The sequence below is a fragment of the Panicum hallii genome, chromosome 3 (assembly GCF_002211085.1).
Source record: "Panicum hallii strain FIL2 chromosome 3, PHallii_v3.1, whole genome shotgun sequence".
Classification (NCBI taxonomy): domain Eukaryota; kingdom Viridiplantae; phylum Streptophyta; class Magnoliopsida; order Poales; family Poaceae; genus Panicum; species Panicum hallii.
The window spans coordinates 60,779,126-60,799,051 of record NC_038044.1 but is presented as its reverse complement, the minus strand read 5'-3'; the positions used below and the strand labels follow the sequence as shown (position 1 = coordinate 60,799,051).

General features: G+C 49.7%; 3 protein-coding genes and 1 long non-coding RNA gene across 4 annotated transcripts; 3 read left to right on the top strand and 1 right to left on the bottom strand.

Moving 5' to 3' along the window:
* The first annotated feature begins 1,337 nt into the window (after positions 1-1,337).
* Positions 1,338-5,719, top strand: LOC112884043. Its single transcript, XM_025949354.1, has 6 exons — positions 1,338-1,956; positions 3,221-3,335; positions 3,672-4,393; positions 4,603-4,705; positions 4,853-5,196; positions 5,294-5,719. The coding sequence occupies exons 1-5, from the start codon at positions 1,495-1,497 to the stop codon at positions 5,143-5,145; spliced, it is 1,695 nt and encodes a 564-aa protein (XP_025805139.1). The 5' UTR covers positions 1,338-1,494; the 3' UTR covers positions 5,146-5,196; positions 5,294-5,719.
* A 2,845-nt stretch (positions 5,720-8,564) lies between these two features.
* Positions 8,565-9,404, bottom strand: LOC112888035. Its single transcript, XR_003227691.1, has 3 exons — positions 9,119-9,404; positions 8,833-9,009; positions 8,565-8,621 (listed from the first exon to the last, which is right to left on the bottom strand). It is a non-coding gene; the product is annotated as an uncharacterized LOC112888035 (long non-coding RNA).
* Positions 9,405-13,296: 3,892 nt separating this feature from the next.
* LOC112887139 lies at positions 13,297-17,224 on the top strand. The gene is made up of 4 exons (XM_025953232.1): positions 13,297-13,575; positions 13,802-13,907; positions 14,345-14,437; positions 15,083-17,224. Exons 3-4 carry the CDS (start codon positions 14,401-14,403, stop codon positions 16,855-16,857), a joined length of 1,812 nt encoding a protein of 603 aa, XP_025809017.1. The 5' UTR covers positions 13,297-13,575; positions 13,802-13,907; positions 14,345-14,400; the 3' UTR covers positions 16,858-17,224.
* A 1,808-nt stretch (positions 17,225-19,032) lies between these two features.
* On the top strand, positions 19,033-19,572 carry LOC112885597. Its single transcript, XM_025951183.1, has one exon. It carries the CDS (start codon positions 19,033-19,035, stop codon positions 19,570-19,572), a length of 540 nt encoding a protein of 179 aa, XP_025806968.1.
* Positions 19,573-19,926: the final 354 nt, after the last annotated feature.

Below are 19,926 nucleotides of genomic sequence, written 5' to 3'. Positions count from 1 at the left end.
AAATGTGTTGATCAGCACAGCTCCACACATCTCATTGGGTGAATAACGAGGAGGCAGCAGAAAACAAACAAAAATGACTACTACTTGAAGGATAAACTGAAACGATTGTCCAGCGGTTGGAGTCCTCTTGATCGATCGGTCTGTACGCTTGGTGATTCACCCAGGTAAGATGAGATTCAGAAGAGGTGCGCGCGCCAAGAGGCTCATGGAGTGGAGAAAGACGCTAAAAAAGGCGTCCGTCCGCTGTAGTGGACAAGAACCCAGTGCAAATCAGGCCAGGCAGGCAACGCAAGTAGACGCGTCCTCTCCGGTTCTCCCTGCCTCAGTCCGACGGTCTCGAGACGAACCCCATGCTCACAACACGCGTACGGCAGCCAGCCGGGCCGGGGGCGCCCGACCTAGCCAGTCGATGAGCCATCACGCACAGAAAGGGACGCACCGTCTTCTTTTCTGTTCTGTATTATAGTTATCCCGTTATCCGCCATACGGGAGGCGGCTCTTTTCGAAGTAAAACTAACCAGGACGCGTCGATGCTGACTCGTCGTACACGATGACGGTGACCGGCGGCCGGCCGGCACGCGGGGTTAGGTGCCGCCCGACGACAGCACGCCATGGAGTAATATTGCCCAGGTTGAGCATCGGTCAGAATGTTTGACACTAATTAGAAGTATTAAATATAGCTTAATTATAAAACTAATTATATAAATGGAGTCTAATTCACGAAAAAATTAATATATGTGTCAGCCCGTGCTCCCATACTGGTTAGTAATTTTGAGTGTAATGATTATTAGAAATTCATGAAAAAAATTAAGGTCCATAGCTAATAATCAAAATTATTCCACCAGTTTGTGCATAGAATTATTCTGTGTGTTCATGAATTTCTCTATGGCTCTGTATGTTCCGTATGCTAGCTCTTCAAGAGCAAAGCTCTAGGGACTCCAGTTTTTGCATAGAATTATTCCAAAGATCATCCTAATCCTAAAGGAGAACTGTCCTTCCATGTGGAAAGGCCAGATACTTTTATTGATTGAATCCTTTCCACCAGAAGGATCATTTGTTACCTTACCCTGTGAGTTTATCATTTGAATAGTAGTTATTCCATATAAGCTTTACCCAAGGTAAATTGTTGAGCTACATACTTAAGTAGGGAAAAGCACAATAAAAAAGGGCTAATTGCGACTTTGCGGCAGTGGCTGCTGACTGATTCGACAGCCCAGTGCCGGGCTGTGGTAAGCCCGACCCGTGACATGTGGTGGGCCATGGCCTCACAAGCTGCCAGCAGCCTGGTAACTATAAAATTAATGCTCATCGTCACGCCAACCCGTGGCTATCTCAGGGCCTCAGGCAGGAGCTTGCCCATTCAGCTAAGCAAATCTTCCTCTGGCCTCCACCATCGCTTTCCCCTCCAGCGCCGGCCGCCCCTAGCCCCCGAAAGAGAAGCTCCCAGCTGCAAGTCAAACTTGCCTCCTACCCTCGCCGGCTTTTCCAATCTCAATGGAACCCGATGGCGCCGCTGCCACGCTTCGGAACATCAACGACGCGATGGAGGAGGTGCGCCGCAGAAGCCTCCGCGATAGGGGCTGCACCATCAAGGAGGCGATGAAGGACATGCGCAGTGGAACGTGGGAGTGGCGTCGCAAAGTCTACCGCATGCTGCAGGCCAACGCCGGCCTCGCCGAGGCTGACCCATGGCATCTCCCGGCTCAATTCGTCATGCCCATGCAGAAGAAGCCGGGGAGCTCGAGACTGTCGACACATTCTGGGTACTGGGAAGAGAAAGAAGACGACTTCATCGCGATCCGCTCCGAGGGAGGAGGAGAAGGCTCGTCCTCGCCCTCCAGCTCGCCGTGCTACGAAGGGGTTAGGAGGACCCTGGAGTTTTACGAGCACAACGGCGCCAAGACGGACTGGGTCATGCACGAGTACAACCACCTCGATGCCAAAATGTTTATACAGGTAACACCGACATCGCTGTATCTGCATGCTGAGAGATACAGCTGTTTTCTGTGATTTTGAACTCCACTGACTCCAAATAATTTTGTAGCCAAATACTCTAACTCCAAAACTTTATAGAGCTCTGTAGTTTAAATAAATTTGAAATTTTGAGGCATCTCTTTTGCAACCCCAGAAAACTTGATTAACTCGATTAACTTGATTACGGACCTAAACGTCGTGGAGTTGTAGGATAAGTTAGATAGAAAACCGGTTCGTTTCTTTTCTCCACCCTCGAGCGCCGCCCCCCTCCTCCCCTCTGCCCAGCGCCGAGCGCCGTCCCTCTTCTCCGGCGTCGGCGGCCGGGGCGGGCCCGCCGCACCATTCAAGGGCGGTCGCGCCGCGCTGCAGAAGCTGCTGCACGCGGCCTGCAACCATGGGGACACCTCCGTCGAGGTGCGCGTGCGCCGCCACGCAGGGCGACGGCAGCGGGCTGCCTCCCTCCCCACCGCCGGCGCCTCGGCTCCCACCGGCGGCGCTTCCTCCCTCCCCACCGGCCCCGCACTCCCCGAAGGCCGCCACCATCGTCGAGCGGCAGGCTGGGGGTGAGGCGGCGGCAGAACGCGGCTCCTGCACCGGGCGGGGTGACGGTGGGCTACGAGCGGGGGCCGACGGGATCGGTGGGTGGAGGCGAGGCGGAGCAGAGCGGGTGATCGAGCGCAGATCCGAAGCACGGACGAGACGGAGCCGGCCTCGCGGGACCTGATGTGGGGGAGCTCGCCGGGAGCGGCCTCCAGCGTTGTCGGGCGCCCGTCTGGAGCGGAGCTCGAGCGCCGCCGCCTCTGCCGAGCTCCAGGGAGGATGGCCGCGGAGAGCATCGATGGTGGGCCGTCGGCCGGCGAACGGACTAGGGAAGAGCATGACACGTGGATCCCGCGAACCAACGGCAACGATAGCAATACACCTACAAAATTATACCTTTTTAGAGTTGAGAAATATTTGTAGCCAACGGCAACGATAGCAATACACCTACAAAATTATACCTTTTTAGAGTTGAGAAATATTTGTAGCCAAATACCACCACCAGCTTCAACTCCATCTAGAACCAGCTCTACCTAGAGCTTTGAAGTGGAATTTTGGAGTCATACCAAATATGTCTTTAATTGCCGCAACAAAAAAAAGATATATTAGTTATTAGATTTTTTATAATCATCCCAAATAACACCTTTGATAAATGCCGCCTCAAGCGTGGATTAATTTTGCCCATACCTTTCTTGCTTACTTGTAGGATGATATGGTTTTTCGTAAGGTATTCAATAAAAAACACACATATCGGGGCCCCAATCATTTGAAGCTTGTTGACGACATCATGGAAATTTGCCGTAAAAGACTCGCCGAGCTCGGTACATTTCATCCCCTGATAATTCCTTATTATATGTGATGATGCTCCTTAAGTTTTTGGCCAACACAATTTGTAATTATACCCTTGTAAAAGTCATTTCAAGTTGCAATTACAGGCTTGTTGCATAGATGCCGCACCCACATATTCCCTAGCTTCTCTTTCAGCCAGATTCGTGGAGTCAAATTAGAACACCAAGGGTGCACTTTGCAAAAGGATTGGACATTTAGACTACTAGGATGGTAAACAGCAACTATTCTAGTTGTAGGTGTTAAGTCGCAATTATAGGTGACTTGCAGGGTGGTATTTGCATTTTTTTAAAATATTAGCTCTTCCACAGCTGAACGAGAATCGCGGCATGGGCGTGACTACACGAAGCCGGCTCTGCTCTTCTTTGTGATGGAATTGGTTCTTGCGAAGAGAAATCTGCTCTCCAAATTTATGCCGTCCCTACGGGGAGGTTTTGAAGAAACAGAATCTGGGTGTGGGGAGTTCCCAACTGCGTCTGCTGCTCCAGATGGAGAATCAGATGATGTTTGGCAACACTTCACCAGGATAAACACCAAAGATCCCGATGTGGTGTACGCAGCGTGCCACCGCTGTGACAGGGTGCTCAGGGCTCATTCCAAGAATGGCACTTCTCACCTCAGAAGGCACCGTACGACTAAGACATGTACATGCAGCAACAATCCATCATCCACCACTGAGGACCAGGAGAGCCTGCGTGAGCTCCGCGCAAACCTTGATCTCTACAAGCAGGGGAAGATGGAGGGAAGGGTTGTCGACTCTCCGGACCTCAACGCTAGTGTGGATCCGTGGGATCTTCCCACCCCACGCTACTTCACGAGCTCGCTGAGCCGGAAGACGCATCAGGGGCGCTGGGAGGAGATTAAGAGTAATGACAAGCTCATCGCCATCCGCATCGGTCAGTTGCCGGTGCCGCAGTACGCGGGGCTGAAGAGGGCCCTGGAGTTCCACCATGATGACGGCACCAAGACGGACTGGATCATGCTCGAGTACCACCAGGTCGATGACTACAACACCCGCGACCTGCTTCTTGAGGTATAAGGATCTCTCACAAACAAATAATTCTTCAAGTAACTAGCAGCAAATACGTACTAAACATCTGAAAAATTTACTTACTTCTGTTATGTAAGAACCTCTATATATGGTGCATCCAGAATTCATCCAATTAAACCAGCTAGTATACAAGTTGCAGCACCTTTGTTATGCTTTCATTTTGATCACACTTGATGTGCGCTTACTTGTAGGGGAGCATGGTGTTTCGCAAGGTAATCCAAATTTTCAAAGATGCGGTCAAAGAGTTGGAAAGGATGTGGAATGGGGACGACGAAGAAGAAGAGAGTTACATCGGTAGGATATATTGAACAGCTTAATCCCCAAAATACTTCAATCACTGCAGCGAGTCTTCATTTACTTCATTGCATCAATTTAGCAGTAGAGAAAACTTTGCACGAGCATCAAGTATCAAAACTAACATTCCGTACTTCCATCCGTTAGGTGAGCGTGAAGAAGAGTTGGAGGCGTGCATGAGCACCTTGCTCCGTGACTGCTTGCTCGGTGAGGTTGGTCAAGGTGATCAATCACGGGTTGGAAAGCGCAAGAGAACTGGTGCTCCCGGTGGCAGATCAAAAATTTGGCTGCACTTCACCAAGATTTATACCAAAGATCCTGACAGGGTGTATGCAGTGTGCCACTGCTGTGACAGGTGTTACAAGGGTCACTCGAAGAATGGCACCTCTCAGCTCATAAGACACAACGAGTCATGTTCAAGCAAGCAACGGAAAGTGTAGGGGAGGAAGCAGTCTGACAATTTGCACTAGTCTCCGGTAAATATGAACCTCGTAAGTTGTTTTGGCCACAACTGGCCTGCTCGCCCTATTGAAATTTTGCTGTAGGCTTGTCCCAGTGGATTCTCACTTGCTCTGTTTTGTTTTTCAGAGAACAGGAGAAGAGAGAATGCGCTGAAGCTAGGAACAAAAAGGGTGACCTTAAGCTCTGTCCTTTTCTTTTTGTCAACGTTTCCTTTTCTCAGTTTGTTTTAGGCTTGATCTATCCTAAAAGTACTGTCTTTCTTCAGAAAAAATTGTAGTGCCAGTATGGCTAAGTCGTTGAGTTCTATCGGAGGTCGTTTTACTTTTAGGTACAATGATACTTGGGCCACCTAATCTATGATTTGGATACTGGAGGAGTAATATCTTCTGAATATCAAAGGTGGAGGTTGATTTAATAGTAAGATGTACTATTAGATTTGGGATCTGGAGCTTGCACTTTCTTTGGAACCCTACCCTATTACTCTGCTTTTCAGTGTTCGAGCTGTTGGAGGCCGATCCTGGATGGAACTGGAATGTGATGTTAAGTTGTTAACCTGTTGCAGACTGTTCTGTGCTCAGTAATTACTCGTGCTTTGTTCTATGGTCCTGATTGGCATCAGGTCGATAAGCTTAGGATAGATCAGAAACCTGACCTGCTTTGAGTTAAGCTGCTAGCTGCAGTTTGCTTCCAAGATTAGAAACCTGATAGCTTTGCCATCCCTCTGGATATCTTGTGGTAAACAGATGGGTTGGGTAAATGCGGATATCCTCGTCATTTGATCTGGGCAACTGAATCCATACATATCTTGTGAGAGGGTATACATATATATATGTGCTTTTAGGATCCTGCCAAGAATAGGATTCATCCGACTCCAAAGAGTGTTTGGATCTCCGAATTCGTTGCGTTCAGTCGCTTCATAGTTCAGCACGTCACAATTTGTTCTTCAGTTTCGTCAGACAACTCTGAATAATTGTTCAGAACAATCTCTTATTTCTGATTATTTCTGATAAACAAGAATTAGTATCTTTCTTTGTGAAAACCCAAGTACGACTGATAAATGAAATTCATAGAGGGAAAAGGTGGAAGGAGCCAAATTGTTGCTTGCAATAGGGATGGATAGAGGTGATCAGACCAATCTGATGTATGGAAGCTATTAGACAATGAAAGAGGGGTAAAATAATGAATGACAGGTTATCTGAAGCCTTTGGATAAAGGAATGACAGAAACTCCTTAAACAAAAAATTGGTAGAAAAATTGGTCCCATACAGCATACATGGCCGATGCATAACTATACCCATTCCAGAGTGCAATCCGGTCTGATGTGCTATGAAAAAAAGGAGAAAAATAACAGATTCATGTGAAGAAGAATGCCGTGTTCATGTGAAGAAAAAAATGGCAGGTTTCTTAGATTTGTACGACTGTGACCAGGAGCTCGGGCTCGGGCGCCCGATGGCCCGGCCGGCAGGCGCGAAAGCGGCAAGCCGAAGCCGGTTGCCGTGTTCGGGGGTGCCCGACCTCGCCGTGCAACATGTATTGCCTCGCCGTGCAACGCGTGCCAAATCAACAGACGCCACGCGGTGCGCTCGGTGGGGATCGCTGCAACTTGTTGCCGGCTAGGTCGGGTCACCGTGGCCCGGGGTGGCGGCGCGCCGGCGCCGTCGTAGCCTGGCCTCCTCCTCGTCCATATAAGCAGCGTTCTCACCTCGTGAGCCTCCACCGCGTCGCCGTAGTTTCCTCCTGCTTCCAACCCAACCCCAACCCCAACCCCAAGACTTCAGCTTCCAGCTCCAGCGCAGACTAAATCCATCCATGGAACGCGCGGCGGCATGCTCGGTCGGAGGGATCGATTCCTCCACCAGCGGCGGCTGCGACGATTTCCTGGCTCAGTTATACGAAAGCTACGAGCAATTGAACATGGAGGAGTTGCTGAACGGCTACGCCGGCTTTGCCCAGCCATTCGCTGCCGGAGACGGAGACATCGGCGGTGTGGGGATTTTGACCCAGGCGGCGTTCGACCCGACCGACGGCGACAGCGCCGGCCTTCAGCCGCCGGTCCCGTTCCCTGCGGGAGACACTGGCGGCATGGGGATTTTTCATGAGCCGGTGCCGTTCAGCACGGTCGACTACGACAACGCCGGCATCCTGCAGCCGTGGTTCGGCCCGGTCGACGCCGACGACGACGCGGGTCTCCGCGGCCAGCTCGGGGACAGCACCGGCCTCCTCCAGCCGGTCTCGTACCCTGCTGGAGACGCCGGCCCTGCTTCCACGGCTGCCGTCACTGAGTTTCCTCGGTCCGGGTTCAGCTCCCTGCCGGACGACGCCGGCGTCCTCGCCGGTGCCGGAGCAACCGCCGCCGACATGGAGATCGCGCAGCAGGGGTTCAGCTTGGCAGTCGACATGGTCGGCCTCCTTGCGCTGGGCACCCTGCGCTTGGAGGAGGATGCTCATCAGCTGACGTTTGCCGGTCTGAATTCAGACCAAGCCTGCCTATCGATGCTGCGCGCGTTTCGCAGAGCCTGGCACGAGGAGAAGCAGCTTCATCAGCGCCCGGATGGACAGGCCAGCCTTGCTGAGATGGACGACCCAGGTCCGAGTGATCCGGTGCGCCGCCGCGCCCACGGTTCGTCACGAGCTCGTCGACCACGCGCACAGCACGTCGGGGCACCGCGATCCGTGGCGGGCCGGCGCAGTGGCAGCCGCATGCCGGGGACAGTGACGGCCGAGTCGAGGAGGAGCAGCACCTGCTCTGCTCGATCGTCAGAACAATGACCGCCATGGCCTACCTGTCCCGTGCCCTGTCGGAGTGCCAACGGCAGAAGTCTTTTCTCCATCGTTTCCTCTCCACGAACTTCCCATTGTAAGATTTTGCCATGTAAAACGTTTTGATTAGCAAGGTTTTGTTTGTTCCCGTTCTCCGTTGTGGTGTCATTTCCTATCAGCTTAAGCCTTTAATCTTGGTCCTGTATGTGCGCGTTGCCTCGGGCGTCGAGAAAGCTGCAATGGACTCTGCAGACTTGCGCGGCGGCGGGTGATGACGGTGACCCTGGCGGGCAGGCGCGGCCCGGTCGCCGGGCCACCGGAGCCCGGGAGGAGGCGCACATGGCCTCGTCACTTTGCTGGTTTTTTGTATTACTAGCTCCACTACTATCATGCAGTAGGGTCTCGTCTCTGAAACATGACTGATCAGACCGCCTCCAACATTTCTAACCAGATTGCCAAAAGGCTTCCATGCACTCTGAACCTGCTTTAATAATGCACTGCCGAAGTTGCAGTCGACTACACAAATAACACCACCTAAAACATAATGGAACACCACAGTACAACTCAGCCACGTATACTAAACATCAATTGCACTCATGGCACCTTCCTTCATGGTTAAGGAGCCCATCAGCTTCTTCTTCCAGCTCCTCCATCTGCATGTCATCATGATCCCGAATTCTTTTCAACCTCATACCTGAAAATAAACCAGATAAGGAAAAGAATTAACAAATTCTGGGCTCTGCCGTTAAGAATAGCCACAAAAGGTTAAGGTGTTACAAAATACTGAAACACATTCAATAATTTTTTCCCATAAAGCCCATATCAAGGAACCTCAACAACAATTACTGCAATGAAATAACTTAATGGGATCAGTACCAACGAAGCATAGAACATATGGTACATACCCTTGTCGTGCGTATCAGGCTTGACAGCGGTCAACCTGAATCAAAAGAAGACAGAGTTAGACCCTCAAAAATACCCTCGGATCAGAAGATAAGGTAATGCGTACAAGAAGTTTTCAGTGGAATTAAGTAGACCTGCTCTGAGCAGCTGCAAATGTAACAGGCTTGGCAGCAGTCGACCTGAATTAAAAGACGACAGTGTTAGGCCCTCAAAAATACCATCTAATCAAAAGTAGAAGGTAATGCATATGCATGATGAATCACAAGTTTTCGTTGAAATTAGGCTGACCTGCTCTGAGCAGCTGCAAACCTTTTTTCCAACTTCTTAAAGTCAGGCCCTACAAAAAATCTATCCTTGCTGAAACAACTCGGTAGAATATCTGGCCCTACAAAGGTAAAGGTTAACATGGTTAAATAAAAGCCTATTAGAGCACGTCGGTTGAAACATAAAAAAAATGTAGAAGCATTATATAATCATGTGGTTAGAATATTTTTCTGCGGAGAAAAACAGAATATCAGAGACGAAAACTAATAACTCCCATGCAAGTTGATTTGCTTATCTATCTTAAGGAACATTTTAGAAATCATTCTCCTTGAAGCCTTCACTCAAACGAGACCAACATATATATCCTATGTTCATCGGAGAACGGAGCATTAGGCAATGGGTTCTTCAGTTCTTGAGGCATTTCCTACTAAGCTTGCCTCTGTTCTAGATGAGCAGCTGCTAAAACATGCTTCTTCTTCTTCCTGCAACATGAAGGACTTCCTTTCGCCAATATTTGGGTTGGGTTTGCTCTGCTCAAGCGATTCACCTGACAAAAGGATGTCACCAAGGGATGTAGTCGTGGACCTGAAGAAGATAAAAAAGGATTCCACCGAATCGACACCATCAGCGATGGCGCATATTGCTACCCAATAATTGAGGACCTTGTACCATCAAGGAAAGGCCAAAAGGGAAAACTTGATCTTGCTTGCTTCTACTCAAAACCACAGCGTCTTCTGCAGCCATCGTTTACCTACTTTTCTTCTCAATTCTATATTTCCGAAGGACCACAATTACATCTGAATACTAGCGTCTAATTTTACAACATGAAATCATCATCGATCATTCACTCAAACCTGTGGTGATATTTGAGCCGTTCATTCAGTCAAAAGCAGAGGTTCAGTTGCTCAGCTTGTGACTGGGTACTGTATCTGTGACGTGTACGCCTATATGACTGAAGCAGGTGTTGGTCTGCTCTATGCAGTTCGTCAGGGTGAAATTTACATGGTGATCATGGATCATCTGTGGCAAAACCAATGGTATCGGACTTGTTCTGAATTGGTAGTTTGATGATCAGCGTCTGTTACATGTGCATCTTCTAGTCTGCACTCAGCAGCAAATGGAGGTCAAAGAAAGAAACAGGCGCAGCCTCGATTTCCCATCGATTTCCCATCGTTGTCCCGTCTCCTGTATCTGCTCGTGGCAGTTCCTGCAAATCGACCGCCGGCCAACCGGCCGTCAGGGAGGGGGCGCAGCCGTGCCTGCTGCCTGCGGACCAACAACATCCCGCCTCCGTGCGGCTGCTCGGATCGGCTCGCCTCCGTGCTTGCTCGTCCCGGGGGAAAGAGCAGGGGATTGGTCTTCGTGATTCCCACCGGAAGGGCGGCGGACGGGCGGGACGGCGAGAGCAGGGCCCGACCAAAACCAGGGGTGATTTTATAAATATTCGGATCACGATTAATAGTCGTGATCCACGCTAGAGATCTAAATGTAAACTGTAGGTTTGATATATAAATATTTTGGATCGCGATTATTAATTACGATCCAGTTCAGAGGTGTATATGTAAATATATGGGATGCTCGACGCATTGCCCGCAAGGAGCCTCATGCCATTCCCGTAAAGCAATTCTCTATTCTCGCTAATGCAACACTGCAAAGACATGCCAGTAGAGCACTTGGTTCTCCATGCATACTTTACAAGTTTTAAACGTTAGTCAAACCCTTCAAATATTTTGCTTAAAATTTCAGTCTACCTGTGTGTGCAAGTGATGTCCTTGGATGGGGGTTATATTCTTAGCTCAATCCATGGCGCTCTCTATCTGCTGCTTTTTTGTTAAGCTGCCAAAATTATTTGGACTCCTCCACATAATAACACACATCAACCACATCGCCTCGCTTTGGGTACAGGGAAATGCAGAGTTTTTTAATTTTTTGATAAGGAGGGAAATGCAGAGTTGATTGATGTGTATCTGCAGCTGATGGATCGAAGTGCCCTGGCCGCAGATTGCAAGCCAGCACGCCCATCAGTGTTGTTGTACGTTAATCGTTGGCTCGCTGTGCCGTGCGTGCGGCCTAGGCAATGCCGCAAGGCAACAAGATGTATGGCCACTAGCTTTTTGAAATGCTAAAACCACTTAAGTTAAATTGTCATAGACAGCAACATCTAATTGTCATAGGATACAATTTGTTCAGCAGCATGCCATAGAGAACTCACTGAACATTGACAACATCAGCCTGTCAAGGTCTGCAGATTGCATGGCTGCCTGCATTTTTTCTTTTTGGAAAAGGGAAATTTTATTAATACCAAGTAGTGTTACATCGAGGTGATACAACATTGCTGCCTGCTTAGAAGGCCTCAAGTTAAATTCTTGACCTGTCAAAAAATATTCTAGTTGAAGTTGTTCCAGTGTCATCATTGCGTGGCAGGCTGACTGATCTCAATCAGTTCCCTTTCCATGGGTGGGAATTACCTCTTGGTCCAATCCCTTGTTGCATGCTGGCCCTAGCAACCTGGCGAGGCTAAAAGTATCTACACCTGTAATTCCTTAGGGGTGCGTTTAGATGCATCCAAATGTTATAATTTTTACACTCTCTCTCCATCACATCAATTTTGGAAACACATGCATGGAGCAGTAAATGTATGTAAAAAAATAACTAATTGCACAGTTTAGATGTACATCACGAGACGAATCTTTTGAGCCTAATTAGTCCATGATCGGATAAAATTTGTCAAATACAAACGAAAGTGCTACAGTGTCACTATTGCAAATTTTTTGCAATCTAAACGCACCCTAGGTTTTGACAGTAGTCCCTCCCGCTCTAATTTCTTCGATCCTTGCTTCCATCCAATCTGTGAATGATCATTGGTGTTGCATTTCTTGCCTAGCATGGCACCATATTCTCATGCCTACATGCATGAGGAGATATCTTGAGTTTTTCTCGTAGAAAACAAGGGTGCATTGAGGTAGCTATCGAGGTGCCATGCGGTCAAGGAAACACGTCCCAGTATGGTCATCTGATGAAGTTTGAGAATGTCTTCAAATTAATTTTGCATAATTATCTTGAGTATATCAACAAACGGTGCTGACTCTGTCGTATTGGACTGGGGAGCACATCAGCCTTTCTCAGTAATTGAACAAGCGGAGCAAAGCATGCAGCCCCTGAACAACTGGAGAATGAGGCAGAGAGATGGTATGGAGTGATTCGAGCTCGGTTTGATCTGCTCAAGTGATTCAGCTCTCTCTCTCTCTCTCTCTCTCTATATCTTTTTCACCAGTTAGTTGTCTCTTTGACCTTTGCTGTGCTTCCTATGACTTCTGAATGATTACTTTCATATGTGTAAAATGTAACGTTATGCACATTGAAATGAAGAGCTTGGTGCAAGAGCGATGTATTCAGTCACGGAATCATGCTCCTAGAAGTCTTCACTGGAAGGAGACCCACAGGTCCTATGTTCGTTTGGGAGATGAGCATCAGGCAGTGGGTTCATCAAGCATTGCGAACTGAACTTGCCTCTGTTCTCCTCCTCTGCCTGCAATCTGGACGAGTTTCTTTATTTCAGCAATATTTGAGGTGGGTTTGCTCTATTCAAGTGACTCACCTGATCAAAGGATGTCGATGAGCGATGTGGTGGTGATACTGAAGAAGATAACAAAGTAGAGTTCACACCAAATCGGCCTCAGCAACAATGCAGGAAGTTACCAATTGCATCTGTTGTGTTCACGCCTGCAACAGAAAGAAGAGCAGCATCAGCTATCTTTTAATATTTGTTTTTTCATTAGTCGCATGACCAATTGGCATGTGCTTTCTGTTATTTCTGACGGTACTTGGAATCAACGATTCAAAACTTTGGTTACAATTTTTTTATGTGCTATTGGATATCTGAAACAGTACTTGAATATTTTCAAAAACACTTGGTACTTTTTTACTTGTGTTTTATTTCTGGTGACTCCAGGAAGTACGTAGGTTCTTAGGCGCATGTAGGAGTATGTAGTTGGTGATAAATTTTTTTAAAAAAATTATTGCCACGTGGCCGAAAGAAAAGAAAAGGAATTCTAGAAGGAAAAAAAAGCAACTCCGACAGCAGCGGTGCTAGCCATCCGATCGAGACACGTGGCTCGATCGCCACCGCACGAACCATCCTCTGCCTACTGCTCCCTCGTTCGGCGCTGGCTCGCTCTCCCCTCGCAAACCCCCCCGCACCGCCGCGGCAAGAGCGAGGCCGGCCACCCGTCCCCTCCCTCCCTTCGCCGCCCCAACGCGTGAGCAGCCGGCATGAACCTGGTGATGATTGCGGCCTACATTCCTAGCCCGCCGCTGCCTATAACTAGGCCTCCCCGCGTTCCCCGCGGCCGCGGCCCCACACCCACCGCCAAAGAAGTAGTAGTAGCAGCGCGAGCAAGCAGGGGTTGGAGGCGGGCGCGCGGGGACCTGTCGCGGGGCTCGAAGGAACCGCCGCGGAGCTGGATCGGGCGGGACTCGAGGTGGGTTCTTCTTCTTCTTCCGCGCAATGCTTGGGGGTTTCGGGCTCGATTCTGCGGCTCCTCTCGGGGGCTTGGTTCTTGGGTCTTCGGGGCGCTGAAATTTCCCTGATTTCGGGCGGAGTTCGATCGAGCTGTGCCTCCGGGCTGGGAGTTTTGGTGATGGAACGCTAGTGTTCGTGGATTTCGGGGGCTCTTCAATAATCCGCTTCTTGCGACCTTGTTTCAGCGTTCAAGCCTCGGCGCCTCTGCGCAACCTGAGCGCGTCTCGCCCGTTCGGCTCTCTCTGCTCTTGCCTCTTGGGGAACACGAGCAAAGGAGTCGAGAGCTTCCAGGTACCAATCCGACTCCCGATTCGCTGCTGAACTGCAATGATTAGAGCAAGCCGGTGGTTGGTTTCTGGTTGCTTCGTCTAGCAATTAGCGTCTCGCTTTGCTGTTACTTTCTGAATCCCTGTTAACTTACATTGAATTCAGATAAGCAATCTGCATTGCAATTTCACAGTTGTTGTAATGTTTATTTGCACAGTTGCTGTCTCTCTGAAATGACTACTGCATTGTAATGATTCGCCATGTCTCTCTGCATAAATTGGTGGTTTGTCTTTGTGGCTCTTGGTAGATGTTGGTGTTGATAAAAAAGAATTATGAGATTTCGTGCAGACTTTGACTGAGTGGTGTCGCTGGGGTGGGAAGTCACGTGATGTGCTGGTGTTCTTGGAATGATTGGTTCTGCTTAGGTCGCTAATCTGTTTCCTGTGATGTTTCGGTGTCAGGCCTAGGCTTCACTGCACAACCTGATTGTGTCACATTCGTTTGGCTTTCTCTTCTCATGGATATTGACGAACCAAGAACTCCGAAGCCTGCAGGTACCAATCTGATGCCCAATTTGCAAGTCACTGCATTCATTAGAGCAAGTTGACGCGACACCCCTAATTTTCTGATCAAATTTGTTCTGTGTGTTTTTGGCTTTGTGCAAATGCTTAAATGCAACAGCAGGCAATTAGTTCTTGTTTGCTTGATCTTGCTATGGCATCTAAATATGCCCTTGGTTCCTGCTATGTTCAATCCATCCATGCACTTGCAAATGCTTCAGAAACTGTGGTCAGGTCTTTTTCGTGATTGCTTTATCTATCAACTAATACCTCATTGTGTTCTTAGTTCGTGAATTCAAATTTGCCAATTCCCATGTCCATTTCACAAATTGTTTCAATTAGTTACATAGGAAAGTATTTGCCTTGAACAGTCTCAGTGCTTGCACAAATGATTCAAAGAAGCAATAATTAGGGAATGTTCTGGTTCATCTTTAATTTTCTTAGTGCTACATTGCATGATTCGTCCAATAGCTCTGTATCAAGTGAGCTCTTGTTTTTTATTAGCTATACTATCTGAAAATGCTAGTGGCGTTTGCAAATTCATCAAAGAAGCAAGCACAAGTGACTAGTGTACTTGTGTTACGATTGCTTCATCGTACTGTTCTGTTTGTTACTTACTGCCGCTTTACATTGATTCAGATATGAGATCCAGAGGGGCCCATAAACATTGGTGTAAAGTCTGCACTAAGAACTTCCCTTCAAGGAGGGCTCTTGGAGGCCACATGTCGTGCCACCGGTTTGCAGGCATGCAGCCAAGGAGCACACCCAGCCCTCCTGTCATTGTTGTCGATCTTCCTGTGTCGCTGCTGAATTCCAGTGATGAGAAGCCTTCACTGACATCTTTGGAAACTAAATGCCTGCACTGCTCAAAGGAGTTCTCTACCTGCCAATCTCTGAGGGGAAACATGCAGATGCACAGTGCCAAGAAGGTGATGATCAAGCCCGACGAAGAACCAGCTGGGCTGATGGGAGCTTCGGCCAATGCTAATGGTTATCATGGGCACAAGGTGATGCTATTTTCTCCAGTGAAGCGTAAGCGATCAAAGAGGGGCATGCCAGCGCTTGACTCGGAGGAAATGTGTGCTGCAGCTACTCTCCTGATGCTTGCAGGGTATTCTGACAAGAGTTCTGCTTATGACAGTTGCTGTAGGGGAGACAACAATGACAACATTTCAACGCCCAATTTGTTGAAGGAGGTGAATCTGAATGCTTTTGATCAGCTGTCTCAATCGGATGAGTTCCTGAATAACACGAGGCCCAAGTCTGACAAGAATTCAGCTTTTGAGGGTTTCTATGATTTCTCTGAGAAGGAAAACAATTTGAATTTAGCTGCTGATGTTCCCAAGAAGATGGTGCTGTTGAATGTATTTGATGATGGGCTGGTGGATGGAGATGCTGAATTCATGAAGCCAGGGGCTGACATTTCAGTTGACGAGGTGAAGTATGGTAGCCTTTCAGCTGCAGTGAACATCAAGAGGTACCAGTGCAAGGTCTGCAGAAAGTTATTAAGGTCAGAGTACGCATTGGGTTGCCACATGAGGTTACACTGTGAGAAGGAAAACAGTTTGAATTTGGTTCCCAAGAAGCTTGCACAGCTGAATGTGTTTGATCATGGGCTGGATGTAGATGCTGAATTCATGAAGCCAGGGGTCAACAATTCCATTGAAGACTTGAAGTCTGGTGACCTTTCAGCTGCCATGAACATCAAGAGTTACCAATGCAAGGTCTGTGGAAAGTTATTAAGGTCAGGGCGAGCATTGGGAGGCCACATGACGTTACACTTACACCATGGGCAGAAGACTTTGAATTTGGTTGCTGATGTTCCCAAGACGGAGGTGCTTCTGAATGTGTTTGATCATGGGCTGGATGCAGGTGCTGAGTTCATGAAGCCAGGGGTCAACAATTCCATTGAAGACTTGAAGTCTGGTGACCTTTCAGCTGCCATGAACATCAAGAGTTACCAATGCAAGGTCTGTGGAAAGTTATTAAGGTCAGGGCGAGCATTGGGAGGCCACATGACGTTACACTTACACCGTGGGCAGAATACTTTGAATTTGGTTGCTGATGTTCCCAAGACGGAGGTGCTTCTGAATGTGTTTGATCATGGGCTGGATGCAGGTGCTGAGTTCATGAAGCCAGGGGCTGATATTTCAGTTGAGGAGTTGCAGTCCGGTGTTCTTTCAGCTGCAGTTAACATCAAGAGACACCAATGCAAGGTCTGTGGGAAGTTATTAAGGTCAGGGCGCGCTTTGGGAGGACACATGAGGTTACACTATGTCCGGAAGTGCAATCTTGACCAAGGGGTTGCTGATTGTCCTAATTCTGCTATGATGGAAGAGCAAATGCAGAAGCTTGGATTGGACTCATCCATCCTTTATCGGCGTAGACCACGTTCACATGGGAGCGAAATCTGATTCTGAGCCATAGTTTGTGGCGAGCAGCCTTCAGCAGGCTGTGGCCAAAGCTGGGTTCAACATGTTGTCCGAAACTCATACCGATTAAGTTGTCCATAGACTCATTAGTAGTCTGGAAATGAAAGATCTCCGTTTCGTCTGCTGTATTCTGTAGATAGTTAAGAGATTTTGAGACTAACACTTTCTTGATCAACAAAATTTGCCAGCTAGGGAAGGGCAGGGATCTTAAGTCACTGCTCGGTTGTGAAACAGTGTAGAAGTATGTGTGGTAGCATACTAGCATGCAGTGTAAATGTGTAATGCAATGCATGAGCTTGTGAATGGACTGAAGCTCCCAGACAGTTTTGCTTGGCTGTACACTGATGTTCTTCTGTACATACCTATACATGCATATTCTTGAAATAATAGTTCAATAAAGAGATGCGGATCAGAATTTGTGCAATCCTCATGTTTTTTATTCAGTTGCCTTTTGGATGTAGTGTCAAGCCAACTTTCAGTGCTTGTGAGTGTTTATGCTTGTGTGTGGCTCTGCCGTTTTGGCTGATTCGCACTCTGCTTCCCGTTCCTGATGCTGTTCATGTCGCCCGGGTTGTGAACTGTGAAATTTGTATCTGATGATTCTGATTAATGGGGTTGTGAACTGTGAAATTTGAATCTGATGATTCTGATTAATGGAGTGCGGCGGGCAACCTTCAGTGGGTGTTTTCTGAGCCGTGCTGTGCTGGTTGCTGTTGTGGTCGCTGCATTGAAGGGACCCGCCGCGTCGTAATTGACAGACTGCAGCGAGCCGTATATAACTGAAAATCTGAAATAACTTTCTGATGGTTGAATCCCAGTCACATCTTTCTGCACTCTGTCCAGATCGTCGTCAAGTGACTGAGCATCAATCACTTGGATATTGAGCGCCATCAGCCCGTCACTGTTAACATAGAACTACTTGGCGCTGCTTTAATAACTGAAACCTCATCTCTTTCTTCCACCAGGAAGAGAATCACCATGGCCAGCTCCTCCACTAGCTCGTGGAGTGGAAGAGGGAAAGGAGGAATGGGATTCTTATAGGCTCTCGGGATCAGAAGAATCGGCAAAGGCGAGCAAGAGCCAACCTGAGACCACGATGAAATGGAGACGTGAAGACGAGTATGGCAAGCTGCGAGCTGTCAGCTGTGGTGAGGTTCAGTCAAGAAAGGAGCCCTGTCGGCTGTAGCAAACAGAGGCGAGCTCCGAGTTGTAGGAGCAGCGAGGCGAGCAGGCGGGACAAACCACCTCCAACGCACCGCCAGCGAGCTCGAGCAACTCGATCCTCTCTTCCGGCTCCAACACGCTCGCCTCCGTCGCCGCCCATCAGTCCTGGCGCGCGGAATTCCAATCGTCGAGCGCGGACTGCATGCCGGCGGATGCAAGCGCAGGAGGGCAGCCCGACAAGGGCAAGAGGCGGGAGCCGGCGGCGGGACGACTACGCGAGAGAAGCACGAGCTCTCCTCGAGCCCCGGTGGCCAGAGCAGCCGGCAACGAGCGGCGCGAGGTGGCGGCGAGCTAGCTCCGCCCTCCACTCCCCCGGAACAGCCTGCTGTGTCCGTTTGGATGGTTGGACAGGAAAAGGCGGCGAATTGATGGCGGGCTGTCGCCGCGGCCGTGGACGACGGGTGGAAATCGGAATCGAGCGACTCGGCTTTCGGGAGCACCGTAGGCGGCGGGATGTACTGGGCCGCGGATGCTCCTTTGCTTACCCCGCCGCGTTGCGTTCTTGCGGAGCTGGCTCCTCGACGACGGCAGCAGCGGTGGCGGCGGCCGTCGGTGAAGGGCGGCGGCGGGCGGGCGGAAGAGTGAGGACGAGATGCAATCCAGGAGCATTTTGTAAATAGTAGGGGGTAATTTGTAAATATTCGGATCGCGATTACTAATCGCGATCCAATTGAGGGGGTATTTGTAAATATCAGGGTAATATGTAAATATTCGGATCGCGATCACGAATCTCGATCCAAATCAGAGGAGTAAATGCAAATATTTAAGGGGTAAATTGCAAAAGTTCCAATCGTGAACGCCGCGACAGACGCACGGCGCACGGCGAGGCTGCGCTATCCCCTCCACCGCCGCCGAGCATCCGGCGCGGCCCTCCGCCCTCTCTGCTGCGGTATTCCCGCCGCTCGCAGCCGTAGCTGCAAGCTACGGCAGGCAATGACGGTTCCAACCACAGCAACCGCCAAGTCCCTCGCCCCCTGCAGATGCGTCTGCCGCTCCTGGAGCGCCGGGATTGCCGGCGCCGCCTTCGTCCGCCGCCACCTCGAGCTGTCCCGCGCGAGGCCCCCGTCGTTTCTCACCGTCGCCCGCGCGAGGCCGACCCTCTCGACGACTACGCCATGTCCACGGAGCCAGGTCGCCTTCCACCGCCTCCTGCTGGCTGCTGCTACTGTCGCCGCCGCGCACCGCCGGGGCGGAGACGGAGCTCGTCTTCGACACGGCGTGGCCCGGGGGCATCACGCGCCTCGTCTCGCTACGCACTGCGATGGCTTCGTCGCGATCGCCACGGCCACGGACCGGGTGTTCGTCTGCAACACGGTCACCAGGGAGCTCGCCGCGCTGTCGCTCGGCAGCCGCAACGCCGAGCTGAATCATGGAGATCCGCTGCTCCCGCCGGTGGCCCTCGGTTTCGACCGGTGGCGCAAAACGCTACACCATTGGCAGGCACCATTTCTGGCTGGCGGAGGACGGGCCTGAGCTGCAGTGGTCGTTGCACTTCTGCATCGATCTCCTCGTCCGCAGGAAGCCGTGGACTTGCATCACGAGCTGCAGTACGAGCGACCGGACGGAAGCAAGTACATGGCCCAATCGCAGGACTTTCTACACAACGTCTTGCCTTACTTCGAGAGTTTGGTGTCCCTTACAGCATGCAACTACTGATGAAGAGCACACCAAGCTGATCGATCGAGCGGCAATGATCGGGTTGGAAGACAGTGCACAGTCTCGCAGAAGTTGCTCCCATGATTAGAGCAACAATGTTCTTGGTTTGCCGTTCGTGCTGTTCATGCCGCCGGGTGTGAATTGTGAACTTTGAACCTGACGATTCTGACC